The 20,572-nt window shown below is 40.8% G+C and overlaps 2 protein-coding genes across 2 annotated transcripts in view; one reads left to right on the top strand and one right to left on the bottom strand.

The window, feature by feature from the left end:
• Nucleotides 1-13,589, bottom strand: part of LOC126913638 (ADAMTS-like protein 1) — a 51,041-nt gene extending 37,452 nt beyond the window's left edge. Inside the window, exons 1-2 of the mRNA XM_050716259.1 lie at nucleotides 13,444-13,589; nucleotides 1,060-1,188 (exon numbers count right to left, since the gene is read on the bottom strand). Coding sequence (XP_050572216.1) covers nucleotides 1,060-1,188; nucleotides 13,444-13,450 — 136 coding nt within the window. The 5' untranslated portion in view covers nucleotides 13,451-13,589. The remainder of the gene's footprint in view (nucleotides 1-1,059; nucleotides 1,189-13,443) is intronic.
• HAUS6 (HAUS augmin like complex subunit 6) overlaps nucleotides 1-20,572 on the top strand; it is a 223,635-nt gene that overhangs the window by 100,647 nt on the left and 102,416 nt on the right. The gene's annotated exons all lie outside the window — the stretch shown is intronic.

The following is a 20,572-nucleotide window of genomic DNA, read 5'->3' as shown; positions in this document are numbered from 1 at the left end:
CTAGTGTTTGCACAGCTATCGTGCACATTTTGCTAGAGGAGAGATGACCAAGTAGTGCAAACTTGGTAGGGGTGTGGCTGGCAGCACTTGAAGAAGGAAAACTCACAACCATTGTGTTTAAAGTGAGCAGGAAGTTTAAGGAAAGAGGGACATTTGTATGTTTGTAGTGCAGATGCTTATTTGAAATCATCTGAAGTAGCTGCTAGAGATAAGAAGCTAAAGCAAGAGACTTCCTACAAGCCTCCACAGATATTTGTGTAACATTTAAAATGGCTCACTTTGGGTTTTGTAAGCCACTCCCTTCCCCTCCTTTTCCCCTCTACTATGCATGAAAGTGTAATGAATTAAAGATCTGACCCTGGGTCTTCAGAGATTTCCCATCTCTCTCTCTTTCTTAACCTCCCCATCCCATACCAATACCATTACCACTAACAGGTCAAGACAGCTACAGACAGGAAAGGTCAATCTTTTTTGGTCACCATTGAAAAGAGGCAAACTGCCATTCTAAGAGTGAGGGGCATTCAGTCTCTGGTTGGAAAAAGTTTCAGGGAAAAGCCTGTTTCAGTGGAATTACTCTAAATTCTCTCACTCCAAAATGAAAGAAAAAATCAGAAAAGGACTATACTATTATGCCCTTAACTTTAAAAAAAAAAAAGGAGTTTGGCAAGAAAAGAAGTAGCTAACTGAAATGTACTTGGAGAGTCCCATCACTGAGGAAATGAGTCAGATCATGCTCCTGTATTCTTACATTACACCCCCAACAGGTAGGAATTCAAATCAGTTTTGTTGTATCATCAATACACTGTGTATCTCCAACAAAGATACTTGTCATTCCATCTCAGACCAATTTTCTTAAGACCCTACACTTTTATTGGTGGGATTGATAGAAGGAGGAAAATTTCTATGCTAAAAATTAATGAAAGCAAAGAATTTTGTCTGAGGACTAGGAAGAACTTGTGGTTTCACACAGCTGCTGTACCTGGAGACACTGATTTAGCAAACAACTCCACAGAAATTCATAGCTGAAAGTGTGGCATGGAAGACCAAGTCATTTCTCACCTGCAACCTGGCAGTTAATGGTAACATTTGCTCTCTGGATTGTTTTCACTGTGCTTCCAATATCAACAGTGACATCAGGCAACTCAGTGTTGATCACAGTAGCTCTTGATGCCTTTATTAGTGGCTTTCCTGTATAAAAGAAGCACAACAGTTTATCAGACCCAGCACACTAGACTCACACAGGACAGCTGGACTTGTACACTCTGTATGAATGTAGCTATATAGGACAGGTGGATAAGGGAAAATACAGAAGTATGTGACCACCTGCTCTTTATAATATTATAATGGCACTGGATTCTATGGGAAAAGCTGTCTTGAGAGTAAAAAAAAAAAAAAAGAAAGGATACTTAGTGCAGAGGCAGAACAACATTAAAGTCATGTGGACACATATGAGAACCAGCTGAATCAATAAACAGCAGTACAATTGGAACTGCAGCAAGATGTTTGCCTTATACTGCAACCAAAACACCACCCTTTGCCAAAGTCCAAACATAGTACAAAAAAGCCTGGGTGATGGCTACATGCACATTAGCAGTGCTGGATGATTGGAGCAATGTCCAAACTGTTTCTATACATCAATCATGTTTTCTTTAACCTATGGTGGAACCAATGGCACTGGGAAGACTTGACTGTACCCAAAAGGTTTTCTCATAATGGCTGGTATAAGAAGACAAGCAAGATCTTCTCCATCAGATAACAAGTTTGCTCTATCTAAACCCTGTAGTAATAGTTTTATGCATTGTATATCTCTAACAAAGATACCTGCTTCACCTGCAAGAAACATTTCAGATTGTTTTCAGTGTGCTTCCAACATTGGTGACTGCGAACAAGTGGGTCAAGGTGTTCCCCTGCTGTTGTGCCTGTCTGTGTGGGGTTAGCTATGGAGTTGTTCGCCTTCAGTGACTCTAGGAGACTTCAACAGATTATACTGTAGGGGTACTGTAAAGGCATGCCAATATGACACAAAACTCAGAGATACCCAGGCTTAGCTCTGAGAGAGGGGAACGAAGTAGCAGAGGTGGCATACTTGTGTTAAGGCAACCCTCTCTCCCAGCCAAAATGCTTTGCAGGCAGGATGTTGGCAGAAGGGGAACAGCATGACAACATTGCTTTAAATTGTGCAGGGCTGAGCTATTTTTGTCTCAGTGCTGTATTTTCAAATTCATCTTTATCCAAAAATCTAGAAACACATTTTTTTTCCCTTTTAAATAGATGATCAGATACAAAACAGGATCAAATGTTTTCATTTGACTCTGGAAGTTTGAGGTTTAAGGCTAATGTCTCCCCCAGGTTTCATTTGTCCATTAATTTGGAGGTAAGCAAGGAAGAAAAGCTGGAGGTGAGGAAAAGAATTTGGTTTCATTAAGATCATGCAGTGTCCTGAAAGTTTAATTCAGCCTGAAGTATTATTATTTTTTTCCATAGAGCCATATTTCCAAGACTTTTAAAAGATGTTTTTCACTTGGAATTCCTGTCATATCAGTATATATATATGCATATTTTACTTTCTGTGCCTTTAATGATTAAGAATAGTAAAGTAAAATATTACATTTTATTGCTGAAATATTTCCAAAAGTTTTGATGTCTAAACCATAAAGGAAGAAAAATTCTCTAGTTATTCTCCAGTTATCCATCAGCCATTTTATTTTCCTGATTGTGTTCCACAATCTCATCAAAAGATTAAAAGTCTGTTAGCTGCTTAACCAATAAAAGAGTATCAAACTATTGAGAAAAATGGAAACACAGTCCACTGCCATTCTTCCATGCATGTGCTAAAACTAATCAGTAAATTCTTCAATGAACTAAGGTTTCAGTCCCAGTCCTGATTCATCTAAAGGTGGTCTCAGCTTTCCAATTTTTCTTTGAAAAAGTATTCCCATTATGCCAAAATGTGTTTTGTTCCAAAAACTACTCAGTATCTCATTTTGATGTTTATGGCCTAATTTTATAAGAGGTTCAGCTCTTTACCTTGGATGGGAGATGAAAATGTATAGCAGCTCCTAAGCAGAGTTCAGCTCGAGTCTGGGATGCATGAATATTAATTCATCTAAGAAAGTTAAACTACAGCCTTGACAGTTATAATAGAAAAGCTATTGGTCTTCCTCTGCCACAGCTGCAGGAGTCAGTGAGAAGGCTGTGTAGAATCAGGGAGGCTGAGGAGGAGTTAGACAGCTGGATTCTAGCACGGTCTGCAGGGGACCACAGCCAAACAGCCTGAAACTCCCTCACCCGCACTCGCTGGAGGGAGGGGGCTCAATAAAGCTGGAGAGCAGAAGCTGGCAACAGCAAGGACCAGCAGGAGGAAGAGTTTCCCCCAGAGCCTGAGGTGCCCTTACAGAACTGCTTCACCCCTCTGCAGACTGGAAAGGGAAGACCCATTGCTGGGTGGGTGGAGCTGAGTAAGACAGCCCAGTCTGCTCCCCGTGTAACAACCAATGCAACTAGGAAAAGAAGATGAGTGATGGTGGCAGGAGTCTTTCTTCTGAGAGGTACAGAGGCACGGATCTGACCATCTGCTGACCTAATCTGCTCTTGAGAGAAGTCTGCTGCTTACCAGGGGCTTGCATTAGGGATGTTACCAAAAGACTACCAAGCCTTGTACAGCCAAATGACTGTTACCCTGTCAAACTGAGGTGCAAGAAGGAAATGCAAGGGCAGTTGAAGCAATGACATGTTGCCTGGGAAGAGTACAGAAATACTGTCCGGATGTGCAGGGATGGGACCAGGAAAGCCAAGGCACAGATGGAACTAAGCATTGTAAGGGATACAAAAAATAACAAGAGGGGATTCTTTGGGTGCTTTGACCAGAAAAGAAGGCCAAGAAGAGTGTATGCCTTCTGACAGACGAGCAGGGAGCTCTCTCTGAGGTGCTCAACAACTTCTTTGCTTAAGTCATCACTGGCGGTCAGGCTTCGCACATCTCTTGTTTCCCTGAACCTGTAGGCGAGGGCTGGGGGAGCAGAGTCCCTCCCACTGTAAGTGAAGAGCAGGTTCAAGACCTCCTGATGAAATTGAATAGGTACAAGTCCATGGGGCCTGATGACATGCATTCCAGGGTCCTGAGGGAACTGGCTGATGGAGTTGCCAAGCCTCTCATATTTCAAAAGTCATGGCAGTCAGGTGAAATCCCCAGTGACTGGAAAAAGGGAAATATCACTTCCATTTTTAAAAAGGGCAGAAAGGAGGACCTGGGGAACTACAGACCAGTGAGCCTCACCTCTGTGCCTGGAAAGGTCATGGAACAGGTCCTCCTGGAAATAATGTCAAGGCACCCTGGGGTAGTTGGTTTACAAAAAGCTCAACATGAGCCAGCAATGTATGCCTGCAGCCCAGACAGCCAACTGTGTCCTGGGCTTAATCAAAAGCAGTGTGGCCAGCAGGTCAAGGGAGGTGATTCTCCCCCTCTGCTCTGCTCTTCTGATATCCCACCTGGAGCCCTGCATTCAGCTCTGGGCCTCCCAGCACAAGAAGGACATGGATCTATTACAATGAATCAAGAGGAGGGTCATGAAGATGATCAGAGGACTGGAGCACCTCTCTCTCCTGTGCAGACAGGCTGAGGGAGTTGGGGTTGTTCAGCCTGGAGAAGAGAAGGCTCCAGGGAGACCTTATAGTGGCCTGCCAGTACCTAAAGGGGGCCTACAGGAAAGTGGGAGAGGGACTCTTTGTCAGGGAGAGGTATGATAGGAAAACAGGGAATGGCTTTAAACTAAGAGGGGGGAGATTTAGATTAGTTGTAAGGAGGAAATTTTTTCCTATGAGGGTGGTGTTGCACTGGCACAGGTTACCCAGAGAAGCTGTGGATGCCCCATCCCTGGAATTGTTCAAGGCCAAGCTGGATGGGGCTTTGGGCAACCTGGTCTAGTGGGAGGTGTCTCTGCCCATGGCAGGGGGGTTGGAATTAGATGATCTTTAAGGTCCCTTCCAACCCAAACCATTCTATGATTCTACGATTCTATGTATACATAATGCCCAGTTTATTTTTCTATAGCTTCACATGAACTTGTCTGTGCAAATTACCCTGTGCAAAGACTACATTTTTTAAAATGACTGGAGTAACATGGACAGGATAGCAGTTTTGACTGACCATTTTTTAACTTCACGTTCAGTTTCTTGCTGGTGCAACACAAGAAGTTTACTGTGGAGTTGCTCCTTGTAAAACACTACAGTGCTTTAGCAGCTGCACCATTGCCCTGCTGCTCTGGCTTCTGCAAAGATATCCCGACCTACAGTAGTGCAAAAAGTAGTGCATTTTCTTGGTTGTCTACATGTAGTAAGTAGCTCTTCCTTTTCTATCCTGCAAGATTCAGATGTTCTCTTTCTATGGGACAGACAAGGCCTCCTTGTTGTTGGCATATTTATCATGAGAGCTTCGCTTCTGTCCATTGATGCATACTTATATTTCCTTTATGCTCATCCAGCCCCAGATTCTCTATTTGCTAACAACAACAACAAAAATCAAGCTCATCAACAGCTATTCCTCCCTCTAAACGCACATGGATACATTGATAGGTGATGGTCATGGCCTGCACATCGGAGGCATTCAAATGCTTTCACATTCTTCAGTTGGAACAGTGAAATGGAGAGATCTGAACAGTCAATAAGCTTTCTAGCATTCCTGATCATAGAATCATAAAGGTTGGAAGGGACCTTCAAGATCATCTGGTCCAATCATCACCCTACTACCAATGTCACCCACTAAACCATGTCCCTAAGTGCCAGGTGTGTCTCCTTTTAGCTTCGTGATAAATAGGATCCTGCTTCTCCAAAATCTCTCTGTCTTGTCACAGTCCTTAACTGTAACTCTTTTCTCTTCCTTTGTCTTTACCCAATTGCCTCTCATTCATGTTTGCTGTTGTGTGCCTGTCCTACCAATCCAGATGTGTTTGAGAGCCTGCTGACACTGCCTATCAATATACTTTAAAGAAGCTGGATTCATGCATCACTTCTAGATTTCCCTTGAGTTGCATTTGGGTGGGATTTCTTTGTAACCGAAATCTAAACTAACAAAGGATATTTAGTCTGCTGTAGAACTGAACCGTTACTAGAGAAATATAAGTATAGAAGTTAATATATTCTGAACCTCTGTTTGACAGTGATTGAGAGTGCCAGCTATGCACGTGCCACAGTGGATCAAACACAATACAGAGCCTGGTCCTACAGGGGACTAGTTCTTCATCTCTGATATTTTGTAGGCTTCTTAACTTTCAGTTGAGTAAGTTCTTGGATCGGTCTGTCAGACTAGAAAAGACCAGCAATAGGTTTAAAACAAGGCATACAAATTGGAGAGCTTAAACTGCACTGCCCATAAGTGAGAATAACGAGAATATGCAGTTTCTTGAGAGTACATTTCAGTTTTAGCAAGTGAGAAAAAGTATTGATCATTTGCATAAAGACACAAATGTCGTGAACTGTCTGTGAAAACTGGACTATGCCTCAGGGCTTTCCAAAACACATTCCCTGAATTTTCACTGACTTGTACCTCTGTTGAGCCACCTTCCCCAACCACCTTCCAGATCCAGCTGTTATCCCGCAGACTATTTCTCTCCAGAATCACACAAGTGGCAGTGACCATTGTGCGATCACAGACAGTGAACCATTACCTGCTAGAGTGACAGCAATGGACACAGAGTCGGATCCCAGAGCATTAGATGCATTGCAAGCATAGAAACCCACATCAGCCTCCACAGGCGCTAGAATCTGCAAGGAGTCATCAGGCTGAAGAAGCATCCTGGAGTAAAGCAGAAAGAAGGAGATAGAGGTCTCTTAGCTGGTGTGAGCATGAATATATTTACTAGGATTTTTACAGATTTAGGTGATCTTTAATTTATTATTTTTACAGTTTAGGCCCTAAAGTTAATTTAAAAGTCTATTAAGAAGTTCAAAGTCTCATATTGTGACTGTAAGCTGTGATTATTTAAACTATATTTTAATCTAATTCCCACTTCTGCTAATGTTGCTATGTGTATTAGAGAATGATTGCCCTGCATCTAGGACATCTGTCTGTGGCAAGTGAAACCTATTCCTTTGCTTTGTCAGTTCCTATGTGATGTTGTCAAATGACTTGCCTAGCTCCTGCCTCCCAGTTCTGCAAAGCAGGAGCAGCAACAGCAAAGAAAAAGACATATTGCATGTAAGAGTCATAAAACCTGGTGAAGCTGGGCAGAAAGAAGTGAAGTGTCTCATGGGCTGAGTATCAGAATCTGAAATAGACTCCAGATTCTTAGATTACTAGGCAGTTTGTGCAAACTTAGTAGTTTTGTTGCTCCCCTAGTAGTCAGTGAAGACAGAAAGGAATACTCAGCTCCTCCTTGGGCTGAGTCAACCGTCTCTGCCAACAGGAAGAGCTGACTGTGATCTCAGTGCACTGCCCACAGTTAGATGGGACAAATACAGCCTTAACACTCATATGAATTGTTTCTGTTCACAAATAATCCATTTTTACGGTGGCATAACCCCATCAGTTTTTGTTCATGTACCCTCAGTTTCTGCACAGTGTATTTCATCATTACTGCTCCTTTCTCTTAAATTTTTAGCTGAAACTGTTGATAAAGCCTAAAGATAAATTACTTTTCTCATCAGAAACTTTCAGCAGCTGTTCTAAGTAAAACTCTTAGCTGGGGCTGTGATTGGCCTCAAGGGTGAAAGTAAGGGAGGGATATGCCTGTCAAACACATGCTAAAAAAGTCCGCTTTCAGATACTGGAACTGATGAGTTCCTTTCCCTCATCCCCTTGACTGAAAACTGTTGTCTCATGGGCTAAAAAGCAGTAGAAGAGTTCTTTCAAAACACTGTGGGTGGTAGCTGTCTAAAACAAACCACATTAGGGCCACGCATCAAAATATATTATAGAAAAAGATTGAGTTGAAATTCTTTTTTGACCCTTTTAAAGTAATAATAATAATAATAATAATTAATAATAAAAGGAGAGAGCTGTCTTATGTCAATGGAATTTTGCAAGTGCCTAGTAAAATGCATATTTACAAAACAAACATTAATCATCTTTAAATTGCATCTTTGCTTGCACAGCAAAAAAGAAAACAAAAAAAACCACCAAACCAAAGCAAACAAACAAACAAAAAACACCAAAAACCAAAACCCACACTCAAAAAACAAAAGAAAACCAAAAAACCTCCACCCACCAACCACAAAAACACTGGTTAGAAGAATCTCTTCCTCACTTCTGATTTCAAGGTTCTTTTAATTTTTACCACTTAGCAGGGCAGATTTCTAGTTAGCTACTGCTAACAATGCTAGTGTCCAGCAAATTTATTCACTTACAAAACTTCTTTTAGCATGCATCAATATCATGTATAAATTTGTTTTAGCACTGACTTACTCAGTCTCTACGTGGAATTCATTAGAGCTTCAGAATTTGTCGCAGTTATACCAGCACATAATAGTTAAAACTATGTGTGTACTGCTTGCATGTGCGCTAATACAGTATATGGGCTGATCAGTCAGTCCTACATAGAATATGCACAAACATTTAAAAAAATGCTTTTAGAAATGTTTCTGTCACCTTCAGGTTGAGAAAAGAGCTTTCTTAATATTATAACATGTAAAACACAAAAAAATCATAATTTGTTAGCTGTTAATCAACTCTGGTGATGCGAATCTCTCTCTGCTATTCCAAGGCACCACAGAATCTAGTATTTTTTTTTAATTATTTTTTTTTTTTTTTTAGGAATAGAAATAGGCCGGATAGGTAACTAATTTTAAAAATAAAAATTCCAACCTAGATCCATCATCTCACCTTTTCATTTCACCTTTTAATGACCTTCTCTAGAAAGCAAAAATCTTCTTCTCAATAATTCTACTATTTGTGTGTCACAATTTGGCATATCTGCTTTTCTTGAAAGTAGATACTTTGTTATTCCCCTTTGTATAGAAAGATTTTGGCTGGATTCCCTATTTGCTCATAGATTGCTATTTTTGTTAGGTTTTGAGTCGCTTGTCAGCAGTGAAAAAAATACCAGCTGTAGTAATTTTTTCTGTCACCAACATGTCTTCAGAATCTCATTTATGGACTTAAAATAATACAGCTTAATGTTTAATCAGCCTCATCTCAGTTGCTTCATACTGCATTGTCTCCAAGACACAAATATGTTTTACATAACCTAGATCGGTGACTAATTCAGATGGCATGTAGTAAACACCTACCACAGCCTCTGTACCATCTACTGTTTAGATTCTGCTTCATGTCTGCTTAGAAAATACATTGGAGTTATCAAGTACTGAAGGGTTTCCACTGACGAAAGTCACAGCATACTTGGAAAAAAAGATATTTCTTGACAGTCTTAATGAGTAAAGCATAAATCCCTCAAAAATTTTCATGTTTAAAATTTCTTCCTAAAGAAGGTTTTATTTTATTTTATTTTATTTTATTTTATTTTATTTTATTTTATTTTTAAATGAAATGTTTTCCAGCATTTATAGAATTCTCCAGACTTTGGGATGGATACTGGCAGGCTCTGAAACTGCACTCAGAATCCATGCTAGTATCAACCCAACATTTTAACTTTAGAAGAGAATAGGAAAATCCATGTTAAATATGCATTCAGGTTGAACATGCAGACTCAAGTCAAGCATCTTTTACTGGAACTGCACAGATATTTTCAAATTCTGCAGCTTTTTGTATCATTTGATTTCATTCTACTGATAACTAAAAGCAAACATTTTTGTTAGGCCTGTGTTACATTTTGTTGTAACAGTACACAGACTGGGGCTAAACAAATTCATTTTTCGCAAGTAGATCTACATAGCAGTAGACATAAATGCTTTTCGGTGGATAGCACTGCTCATGGAAACAGGCGATAGAAATCCATTCATTTCTATGACACCTTTCTATGATGTCCATGGCACGATGACAACATCCAGACAACACTCACAGCAAAGATATGTGAAAGTGCCTTTATACCAATATTTGGTAATAGACAATTCAGATAGCCATCATCCAACCTAAAACCAATAGTTTACACTCTAAAAATCACAATACAAAACAACTACAACCAGTTTTGGTATACTCAGTAGGGCATGAGTTGGTCTGCAGCACGACTCTTTGACTCCTTTCATTGAAAGCACTGCTCTACCATACTGGTAGAGACGAAGGCACATGGAAAACTGGTTCTTTTTTTTTTTTTAAATTTAATTTATTTTTTCTTCATTCAAAGGATGGTAAAGTAAAAAAATAGACAAACTACAGAGCTGAAAGACAGCTCAAGTGTACCACACACAGATGACCTTGCAGTTTACAGCAATACACTAGGAGACTGCTTAAACTGTGGCTTTCATTTACACAGCTAATTGGCAACCAGCAAAAGCATTTTGAGCCAAAGCCAGAACATGGCTGTCAAGAACCCAGCAAAACATTCACAAACCAATTTTTATATGCACCATAATTTCTTAACTTCCATTAACTCCAAAGTTACAGATTCTGAGCATCTCTGAAGATCAGAGCATTGCTCATTTCCTTCCCTACCCACCAACCTGGAGGAAGCATGAATGATGAATACAGAAAGAATTTGATATAGTGAAAATTGCTTCAGCCATTAAGGAAGAGGTGTCAATGACTAATGCTACTAATCAGCAAATAAAATGTACTTTCCTGGGTTTTTCTGACAGAAAATTTAAGCTAACACGGTTGCCTGATAATTCAGAAATACAGCATATCATTTCAGGCTGAAGTAAGGCCAAACTGAATGGAAAAGAAAAGTTGAAAGCCATTGTAAAGTAAAAGATGTATGTATATAATATAAACTAAAATTTCAGAAATCATAAGACTGTTTTATTCTCAACTAAATGTATCTGTCTGCTGCTACACCATGGCCGCTTGTGTGAGTCAAACTTGTAATTTTCTCATGAGCACAGTGGCCAGCATTAACCATACGTGGACTTCATGTAACCTCACTACCCTTTCAAGGATGCTACAGAAATCATAGTCATTTTAAACAGAGAAAAAAATTAATCACTTAATGGCATAGTTCCAACAGGATGTAACCACTGGCAATGAAAATCTGCATATGCAACTTCTGGGGGGCCAAGAAGATATTTTCACAGGAGTATGGCCAAATAATGATATGATAGGCTCTAGTCTTGATTAAGACTGCATGAGATCTCCACAAGAGATACATTCGTGCTCTTAGTCTCCCCTCCCTCTGCAAAAGTCTCCACTTTTTATGTGAATGCCATGCTACTTAATTGCCATCACACACAGAAAGAGAGAAAAGAACCAAAAAACTTGGTACATTAGAGAAAGCAACGATTACAGAATGGTTCAGTTGCCAAAGTGAAAAAGGAGTTCAGCTGATTGTGTAACTACGCAGAAAGAGTAATGTGTCTTCACCAAATCAAGACTTCACTGACAGTCCACAGGCACCACACTGGAAATTAATTTTTACCTTGACTCTGTGTCTTCTCATTTCCAAAGCTGACCTGCTAACTACAGTCAGATGTCTTAACTGAGGTCACTGTCTTGTGCAGAAAGAGCTGCTAGCAGATCCTTGGACTGCTTTGTTGTACCACGTCAGTTAACATGACTGCTTCATCCACAACCTATTCTTATATACCACTTCCTCACAGAACAGGACCAAAGCATAAAATCTGAAGTACACACATGAGAAAAGATGTATGTTATCAACACAGTAAAGTATATGACTGGCATTGAAATAATCTTTTTGTGTACTCTTGCACACATATAAATGGAGTGATCTGTACGTAAAGGCTATCCACAGGAAAAAGGTCATTATTTTTGTGGTACATTGATAGAAGTATTTTGTTGCTCAAGTTCTCAGGCTACATTTAGGGGCAGACAGCTCCACACAGAGAGTTTGTACAAGTGAGGATGTACCAACTCATGTTAGACGACTAATGCTTAGACATCAGTATGTTGAGATGACTGTGATAGCTCCAATTAGCCATTGAGTATGGTTCCACAGTAATAACCATTAAAATGACCAGCATTCATCTTCAAATGAAAGTAGCCAGTTCATGTTATGTCCTTTAGTACAGACACAACTTTGTTAAAATACTGGGTTATCTGTAACCATCCTCAAATTCAAATGATGTTTCCCTATTGTAGCTTTACGATAGGATATCCTGAATTGGAAGGATCAAGGATCATCAAGTCCAACTCATGGCTCCACACAGGACTACCTAAAAATTAAACCATGTGTCTGAAAGCGTTGTTCAAATGCTTCTTGAACTCTGGCAGGCTCAGTGCTCTGACCACTCCCTGGGGAGCCTGTCCCAGTGCCCGACCACCCTCTGGATGCAGAACCTTTCCCTAACACCCAGCCTGACCCTCCCCTGTCCCAGCTCCATGCCGTTCCCTCGGGTCCTGTCGCTGTCCCCAGAGAGCAGAGCTCAGCACCTGCCCGTCCGCTCCCCTCGTGAGGGAGCTGCAGGCCGCCATGAGGCCTCCCCTCAGCCTGCTCTGCTCTGGGATGGACAAACCAAGGGACCTCCGCTGCTCCTCATATGTCTTGCCCTCTAGACCCTTCATCATCTTCACTGCCCTCCTTTGGACACTCTCTAATAGTTCTATGTCCTTTTTATGTTCTTAACATGGTTTCCAGCCTCTATCCGAACATACACAGGGAACGGTGTTTATAATGCCCACTGAGTTTTACCCAGGGGCAGTTTTACACAGGGATACACACATGGAAGACAGAAGCCTCACTACCTCCACATTCTGATACAATAACCATATTGGAGAGACTCTGATGGAGCACTGTGAGAAATGCAGCTCATTTCTCATGCAGAAGGACGAACTCTTCCCCAGGGAACTACACTGCGCACTGCTTGACAGCAAACCAAATTTCAGGTTTGTTCTCTGGTATCTCTGTGATCAATCACAAAAGTGTGTATTGACATAATTCCTTTCATGAACATCCCTCTAAATTTGGAACCAGTCTAAAACAATAAAAGAGAGAGTCACAGACTAGTCCTACCCATTGAATGGATTAACTTTGAAATCCGAAGATATACTCAATCTTTGTATATCAAAACCAATCTTCACAGCAGAAACCTCCACCTTCAAATAGGGAAATATGCTGAAGCTCCCAGCGCTCCAGACACGGAGTGAGTGGTCTGTTGACTACCTTACGTACTTATCTATTTCAGTACTTTACAACCTCTTCTTTTCATTTACTGAAATAAAAGTAAAGCTTCTGTTTGCCACACCAGACTGATTCAGCATCCAGACCTTTCTGAAGAGTTATAGTGCCTTGTTTGCCAATTCACATGTGATAGCCCTACTTTCTGCTATGAAACCAGACTACAGCAAAATGTGGTTTGGCACATACGATTGACTGGCCTTAAAGCATGGAAACCGAAGAGTCAAAATGTTAACTATTTTCTTAAAAGTTAAGTAATTTATTTTACCTATCATTGTATTTCACCTCCTCTCCATTCTTAGCCCAGCTGATGGTGGGCTTTGGGTTTCCCACTGCTTCGCAGTGAAGCAGCACGCTCAGTGTGCCACTGGCTAGGACCACTGTCTGTCCCAGGTGGGTGACAACCTCTGAAGCAGAAAGCTGTTGTGCTGCTGAAATCTTTCGGAGGATGGCAGGCTTTTGATGAGGTCTGCGCAAGCTGTTTGTCATGTCCATGGAGGTGGGAAGAAGTGCTTCAGCAGATGATGTCCTCAGGGAGCTAGTAAATCCAGAAACACGTCTGTGGAAAGGGTATTCCACAGAAGTTGAGTCAACTCTTCGCCTTGATGCTTTGAGGACAGATTCCTGATGCTCCAAGTGATTCCTAAAAACGTCATGAGCCAGCTGTACAACAAGCTGCTCAGTGTAGATATCTTTAAGCTCCTCAGGTTGCTGAGACAAATTCCTTATGATATCATCTAAGCGTTTCTGCTCTGTGACCATAGTAAATGGCAGGTTATGTTCCCGGCTCTGGTCTTCCTCTGAGGATATGTTTCTCTCCATGGACTCCTGGGCTTCCCAGGACTCCAGATTTTCCCCTGGCCAACCCCTGTGCTGTAGCAGCCTTGAGACAATATCATCATACCAGCTGCTAGGGTCAGCAATGTGCCCTCGCTTTTCAGCCTTGCTTCCATTGAAGAGAATCCCATTGATATGTTTCTCCTGTGTTCGCAAGGCTTCATTTAGGCTGGCCTTTCTCATGGACTCTTCCTCCCTAATGACAGCTGGCTGCCCAGGAATGAGCTTCTTGTTGCTTCCTATTAGTTTAATTACAAAATGTTCACGGGCTGGCCCTGCTATGCAGGTGTATGTCCCAGTGTCCGAAGGCTTCAAACGATGGATTTTCATGTAACCGTAGGGTGCAATAGTGATGTGAGCTGAGCTGATGAGCCTCTTGTCATCCTTCTCCCAAGTGATCATTGACTTCCGGAACCTCCTCGTGGGGCATCGGAGAATAACGGAGGTTTTGGGTAGCAGGTAGGCATACCCACCCACAATAAAGTGTAGCTTCTTCTGCTTCCTTGTCTGGATGTAAACTTTCTTTACGGCCACAATATGGGGACTTTGCTTATGAGCTGGCCTGTTGTGCCCTGAAATATCATTAATACTATTAGTATGTGGTACCATTAAAAAAACAACAAGCAGTTTACTTTGGTGCTGGCAGCGTTTGACCCATTAGATGATAATGGGAGAAACTGGCCACCAGTTACTGAACATTAAGCTGGACCAATCACAGTAAAAGGAATAACAAGGCACACTTTAGGACTGCAAAAATCGTCCTGTCCAGGGTACATGCAGGAACCTAAGTGCTAGGAAGATAAACTTTATGTGAGGGAGAAAAATCCAATGGAAAGGTAGTTCTTGTTGCTAAAGTATTTAAATGAAGACTATTACTTAATAAATACATAAAAAAGACAAGTGTTTACCATCCCAAACCTGAAATGCAATGTGATCTTGCAGATCACAGCAGTAAGGAGGAGTGAAAATGATACCAACTCAAGGAATAACATTGAACAGAACAAAACTGTCTGGAATAGACTTAAAAATACACGGTATATACTATTAAAGTGGAAACTTCCAGTTTCCAGATCTCTATGACCGATATCTTTGTTACAAAACACTAAACAAAACAGCACAAGTGTACTATTACTGAATACCATGCCACATTTGGCCTTAGCTTTGGTTCTGAATGTCACATCTTATTTTCTCCCCAACATACCCAACATTTAACAGGTTTTAGAGTTCATAATCTACTCTAAGCTAAAGCTAGGCTGCCATTCAATCTTCCACATATCCAGCTGTCTTGCTGCAAGCCAAGTAGGGAGACTACTGCTTTTGAGAAGGGCAGCAGAAAATGCATGAAATACCACCATAAAATACATCCAACTTATGTTGCATGGTTCCTTACAAATCCCAAGTCACAGAGGGTTCCAAGTGACAAAATGAAAAAAAAAATACTTTTTAAGTTGATCTTCCGCAAAATTCCTTACCAACCATTTTCTTTGTAGCTATCTTAGCAGAGTGTTTGTTTGTAGCTCAGGCACTGTCCAGTATCTCTAAGTCTCTATGTTCCAGTTGTGAAATTTAGATCTAGATTTGGATCAGAATTTTGTGCCATTTCTTCCAGAAACCAGTACCTCTCTTCTGGCACACTGGGTCAGAACCAGCTCCACAGTAAGATTTATAGCTTTTATCCACTGACTTGTCTTATTCCTAAACAGAGCATGCTTGCTCAGAGACAAGCAGCAGCAGCAGGAGCAGCCGCCACCATTCTGCAATACTGAGCAACATTAGTGCAAGAGAAGGTTATGGAGCATGTGACAGCATGAATTTCTTAGTGATGGATATTCAAACCCGCTTCCCCCAGACACTCCTAAGTGTCTTTTTCACTTACTTGCACAGGTAGCTAGTGCACAAGGCCTGATCAAGGATGAGAATGGCAAAGGTGGGCACAGTGAGGAATTGATGATGACAGAACCCCCAGTTTTCAGCATCTTTCTGCAAATAGCGTTTCGACTCTGGGTTCCCTCTCCACAACTCACTGAACACTAGGAACAGAATGAGAAACATTAGGAACAAAATTTATTAAAAGTAAAGGAGTGCTCCTTGTCCACCACCCTCACCCTTACCTCCAACCCCACTTTGCATACTCATACCACCATATGGGTCAGTTACAACTTTCAATATATTACAGGGGAAGAAATCAGAACAGCACTTGGCCATTCAGCTACAGATGATGCAGGCACAGTAGGGAGATGAAATAACAAGTATTTCTATCCTTTGCAGTTTTGAATCTTACTGTCCCCCCTTTTTTCTATCCAGTGATATCCCTTCTTTTAACAGTACTCTGCTATACTGCATAGCTTGTCTTTGCATGTTGTTTCTATTTATTTGTGTCTGTTGGGTTGAAAAATTCCTGGTCATAGCCAAGAGCAGACCATGTTGAGTTGCACCTCGCAGATGAAATTCCGTTCTGCTAAAATCACTTTGACCTATGCTTAATCTCTGAGCGCCACTCTTGCAGATCTAGCAGAAATTATAAACGGATGTTTCAGATACTGAGTTATTTAATTCTGGTAGTTAACAGATATGGGCTACGCAAAAGAGTACAAACCCGTTAATACCAAACTGCAGTGCTCAATGCACAGGTGCATATTGTTCGGGGGAAGTAAGCAGGCATATTTTATTTCATACTTATGTAAACAGAATCACAGTAATTGAGAATGTGGTCCATTGCACTGGGACACCAGTGGTGGCCTGCAAAAGAGCTGGAAAGCAGGCTGATCATTGTAAGGCTTACCAGCACAGAGATGCACACATTGCAGTAGATCCCATGTCTACAGTGCAACACACATGTTGGTTGGAGGTGGCGTGAGGGGGAGAAAACAAACTGAGGGTGAAAAGGGCAAAAAGGCAGCCTTCAAGTGAGATGAAGAGGGAAGAGTGAAGTCAGATTTGATTTTAAAAAGTGCCAAAATGCAGAAATATGAGTAGTATGTATGTCAATATAAACCATGTAGCAACTTCTTGTGAAGGAAGAGAGATTAGGAATAGAATTGCCGCCTTCACTGCCAGAATGGAGATGTCTCCTGCCAGCAGACTTAATGAGAACAACCATTTATTTGAGTGAAATGTGGACGGATCACCACAAGAAGGCTGCAGGTAAGACAGCTCTATGAGGTGACCACTGTTTCGTTTACAATTAAGGTACTTTCTACCTGCTTTCATGAAGGAGAACCAGGAGAGCAGAGGTAGAGATTGCAAGAAGGGGAATGGTTTTCTTTTTACTGGCATCAAATGATTAAATTGTATTTTCATTAGTGCTGTCGTAAACGTAAAGAAATTTTTTCTTAAGCCGTGTGGGACTGGAAAGGGAGCCTGGGGAATGCTAGAGACTTCAGCAGAATGAGTTTGTTTTGCCATTCTTAAATTGAAGGAAGGAAGTAACTAGCTAACATTGCAAAAGCAGTGTCCTAGAGTGAGAGAGGCCTGGCATCTGTAACGATATGCCTACAGCAGACTGGGGTAATTCCTCCCTTCTCTTCTCTGCATCATAGGGAAGGCTGGAGTGGCCCCCAGCAGGAAAAGACTCTTGACAACTGAACTGCCTTCACAATGCGAGTCTTTGGGAAGAAAAAGCATTGAGCCTGAGGGAGCGAATATTACTCCTCATGGATGCCTTGCATGAACAGAAGCAAAGGCTGTGCATGGACAGAGGCAGGAGTTTATTGTTTTGAGCATGGGTTGTGTTTATGCCAGAGGGAAGGTCTTAATGCTTTGGCTGGATGGCAAACCACATTTGTAGAGGCAATCTCCAGAGACACACATTGAGCTAGTGGTCACATCCCCTACCAGGATGATAAGGACAGATAAATAGGACAAAATTGAGCATAGTAGGCTTTGTGCAGTCTGAGCACATTTGGCTCCTTCATCTCAAGTGACTGAGAAACTTTGTCACCCAGAACAGCACAATCAATACTTATGCATACAAAGAGCATACCTGTGACCAGTCAGAGAGAAGCCACTCATTGGGACAGTCCTCATTTTTGCAGACTTGTTGGGTAACTGGCTTTGGCATGGAGCAGAAAGTTTCTGTCAGCTCTAACAAGCTTCCATCTGCCAGGCGCTGCTTGCAAAGCATATCTCGCTTCTGGACACCACCTCCACATGTCTGTGAACACTGTGGGAGATGAGAGTCAGTCAACTTGCATCACACTTCCACCATGGCAAATGACGGCAAAAATTACTTGTGAATTTGGGTAGAAATCAATGTCTAGTTTCAGCCAAGAAGAAAATATAACAAAAAAAAAAAAAAGAGATGTCACAGCAGACTTTAAAAAATGTCAAAAATATTTTGGGAAGTAGAAGCAACATATTTTGATAATAATAATAATAAAAAAGCCACCAAACTTGCTTCAGCACTTCTGAAACATTTTGTTTTCAGAAATTTATACAAAAGACAAGGAAGCAACAACTTAGAATTACAGTACGGAGGTTGAAAAGCTGTCCTTTCCTATACCCCACAACTGGAAAATGAGGCACTTGCACATGATTTGGAGGATTTAGGCTTTAAGTGTCTGCCTGAGCTTTCTGCTACTGGCAGTGTCAGACAGTATGGAAAAGTCTTCACCAGCAGAAACTGATTCAAGATCTTCATTTACAGGATAGTATTATGCATATTAGATAACAGTAGCTATGATGTAAATATTTATCCAAATTCAGCTTATTAAATAAGAGTTTGTATTAGTGAGAAAAATGGTGGAAATTTGAGTGTGGTAAATAAGAATTTCTCCAGTTGATTGCTTTGCCTTTTCTTCCTTTTGTAATTTTCATATTTCTCTTTTCTGAGCTGAATGAGGTCTACTCCTACTGCATTTCAAAACTTAACTGTTCAGTCTTGAATTCCTGTCCTTCAAGACTTCTTGCAGTATGGCATTCCACTGATTTTTAACTCATGTGAAAGCTCTATAACAGCTGCAATCTGCTGTTGGCCTCAACAATTGGTTTATAAGGTTAGTATAATAACCCATTAAATAACCTTCAGTATTTATGGCTGTCATGACAGCAGTGTGTGCCCTTTCCAAAAGGTAAGGAGGAAGGTTTATTTGAGTCAAACTAAAACTGGCTGATTAATATCCAGACAGCCCACCTCCCCTCTCTCTTTAATGTAAATATTCCCCTCTGTATCTATTTTCTACCCATGCAGGGCAGGAAATTTTGAACAAGCAGATGCAGTCTCCTGCAATGTTTTTAATTTTTTTTTTAATTTATTTTTTTGGGAAGCTTGGTGTCTCTGCCCTATTTCTGAGATCTTTTTGTGGTGGCTGATAGGTGGCTCCCAATTCTTCTGCTTAGTCTAGACAGTTCAATTCCATTTCTCTCTTCGCCTAGTAAAGGAGAAGGGTGAGGTTGTGCTATGCTGAAATTACCAGGAATTGCTTATAGTTTGCAACAAGGAATTATGTCTGAGAAGTAGTAAACCACATGACGAAATATTAAAATATATACTAAGGCAGTTAAAAAGAAAATTATTTATAAAATCTTGGAGACATGAAAGGCCCTTCTCTCTTAGAGAGAGATATGCATAAACTTTAATGTGAGCCTCATTTTTTAGGATATACATTTTTCTTGAAAGATAGAATGGAAGTGCAGACTTGAACACTGTAAAGAAAGATGTATTTATGTTCTGTTTGGTTTGCTCTCTAACGAGTAAAAATAGTTTTTGTCCCAATTAGAATGTTATGAAGCTCAAAAGCTTCCAAAAAATTATGCAAGTAAAACAATACTTTAGTTTTCAGCAAAAGAAAACATTTATCAGCCTTTCATTTGAGAACAATTCATTCCTGAGGAGAGAGTAAATCAAGAAAAATATGATTAAAAGTATTATTTCAAGATTGCCTAAGGACTGCAGTCATATACCAGAGCCAAAATGAGTTAGGCACTGTATAAACACAACAAAAGCATGTTCCCGCTGTCAGTCAAACAAATCCCAGGAAGTCTCTCATCATGACCAGATAAAAGAGTAAGACAAAACAGATCTTTTCTTGCTTCTTGCCCTTTAGTCACTCACACAGCTTTGTTTTATGAAAAATAACTCGCTACTCAGTGTCAAATGCTATCGACAAATGCCAGAGAAAGCCAAACACAGTAACAAGATTCCTCCTTGTCCGCAGGAACACTTTTCTAGTATACTGTATTACTGCACCGGAGCTGTGCCTGCACCTGTCCTTCACCCCTGGAACCATTTCACTGGTCTGGGATCTCTGTTGACTTTTCTCCAGTGGAACCTTCCAGCTCCCACATTATTCGAAGGAAGGGGGTAGACCAATGGCAGCAAAGTTCACTTGGATTTACAGACAATATGAAGCAATAATTCTGAGAGGAGTTATTTTTAGACACATTTAGACACATCTTATTTAGACACATCCCATCTGAATAATATGCTTGCTGTCTCTGTGTTCAGAAAGGTCTCACAACTCTGTTACAACTCAGAATTGTGCTTGTGTCACAGGCAGGAGAGATGTGCCATGGTTTCACCTCACCCACCCATGCATGCAAAGTGTTTGCACTGTGTCTCC

Source organism: Cygnus atratus, chromosome Z (genome assembly GCF_013377495.2).
Source record: "Cygnus atratus isolate AKBS03 ecotype Queensland, Australia chromosome Z, CAtr_DNAZoo_HiC_assembly, whole genome shotgun sequence".
NCBI lineage: Eukaryota > Metazoa > Chordata > Aves > Anseriformes > Anatidae > Cygnus > Cygnus atratus.
The sequence above is the reverse complement of the archived record's forward strand: the minus strand, read 5'-3'. Positions and strand labels throughout refer to the sequence as shown.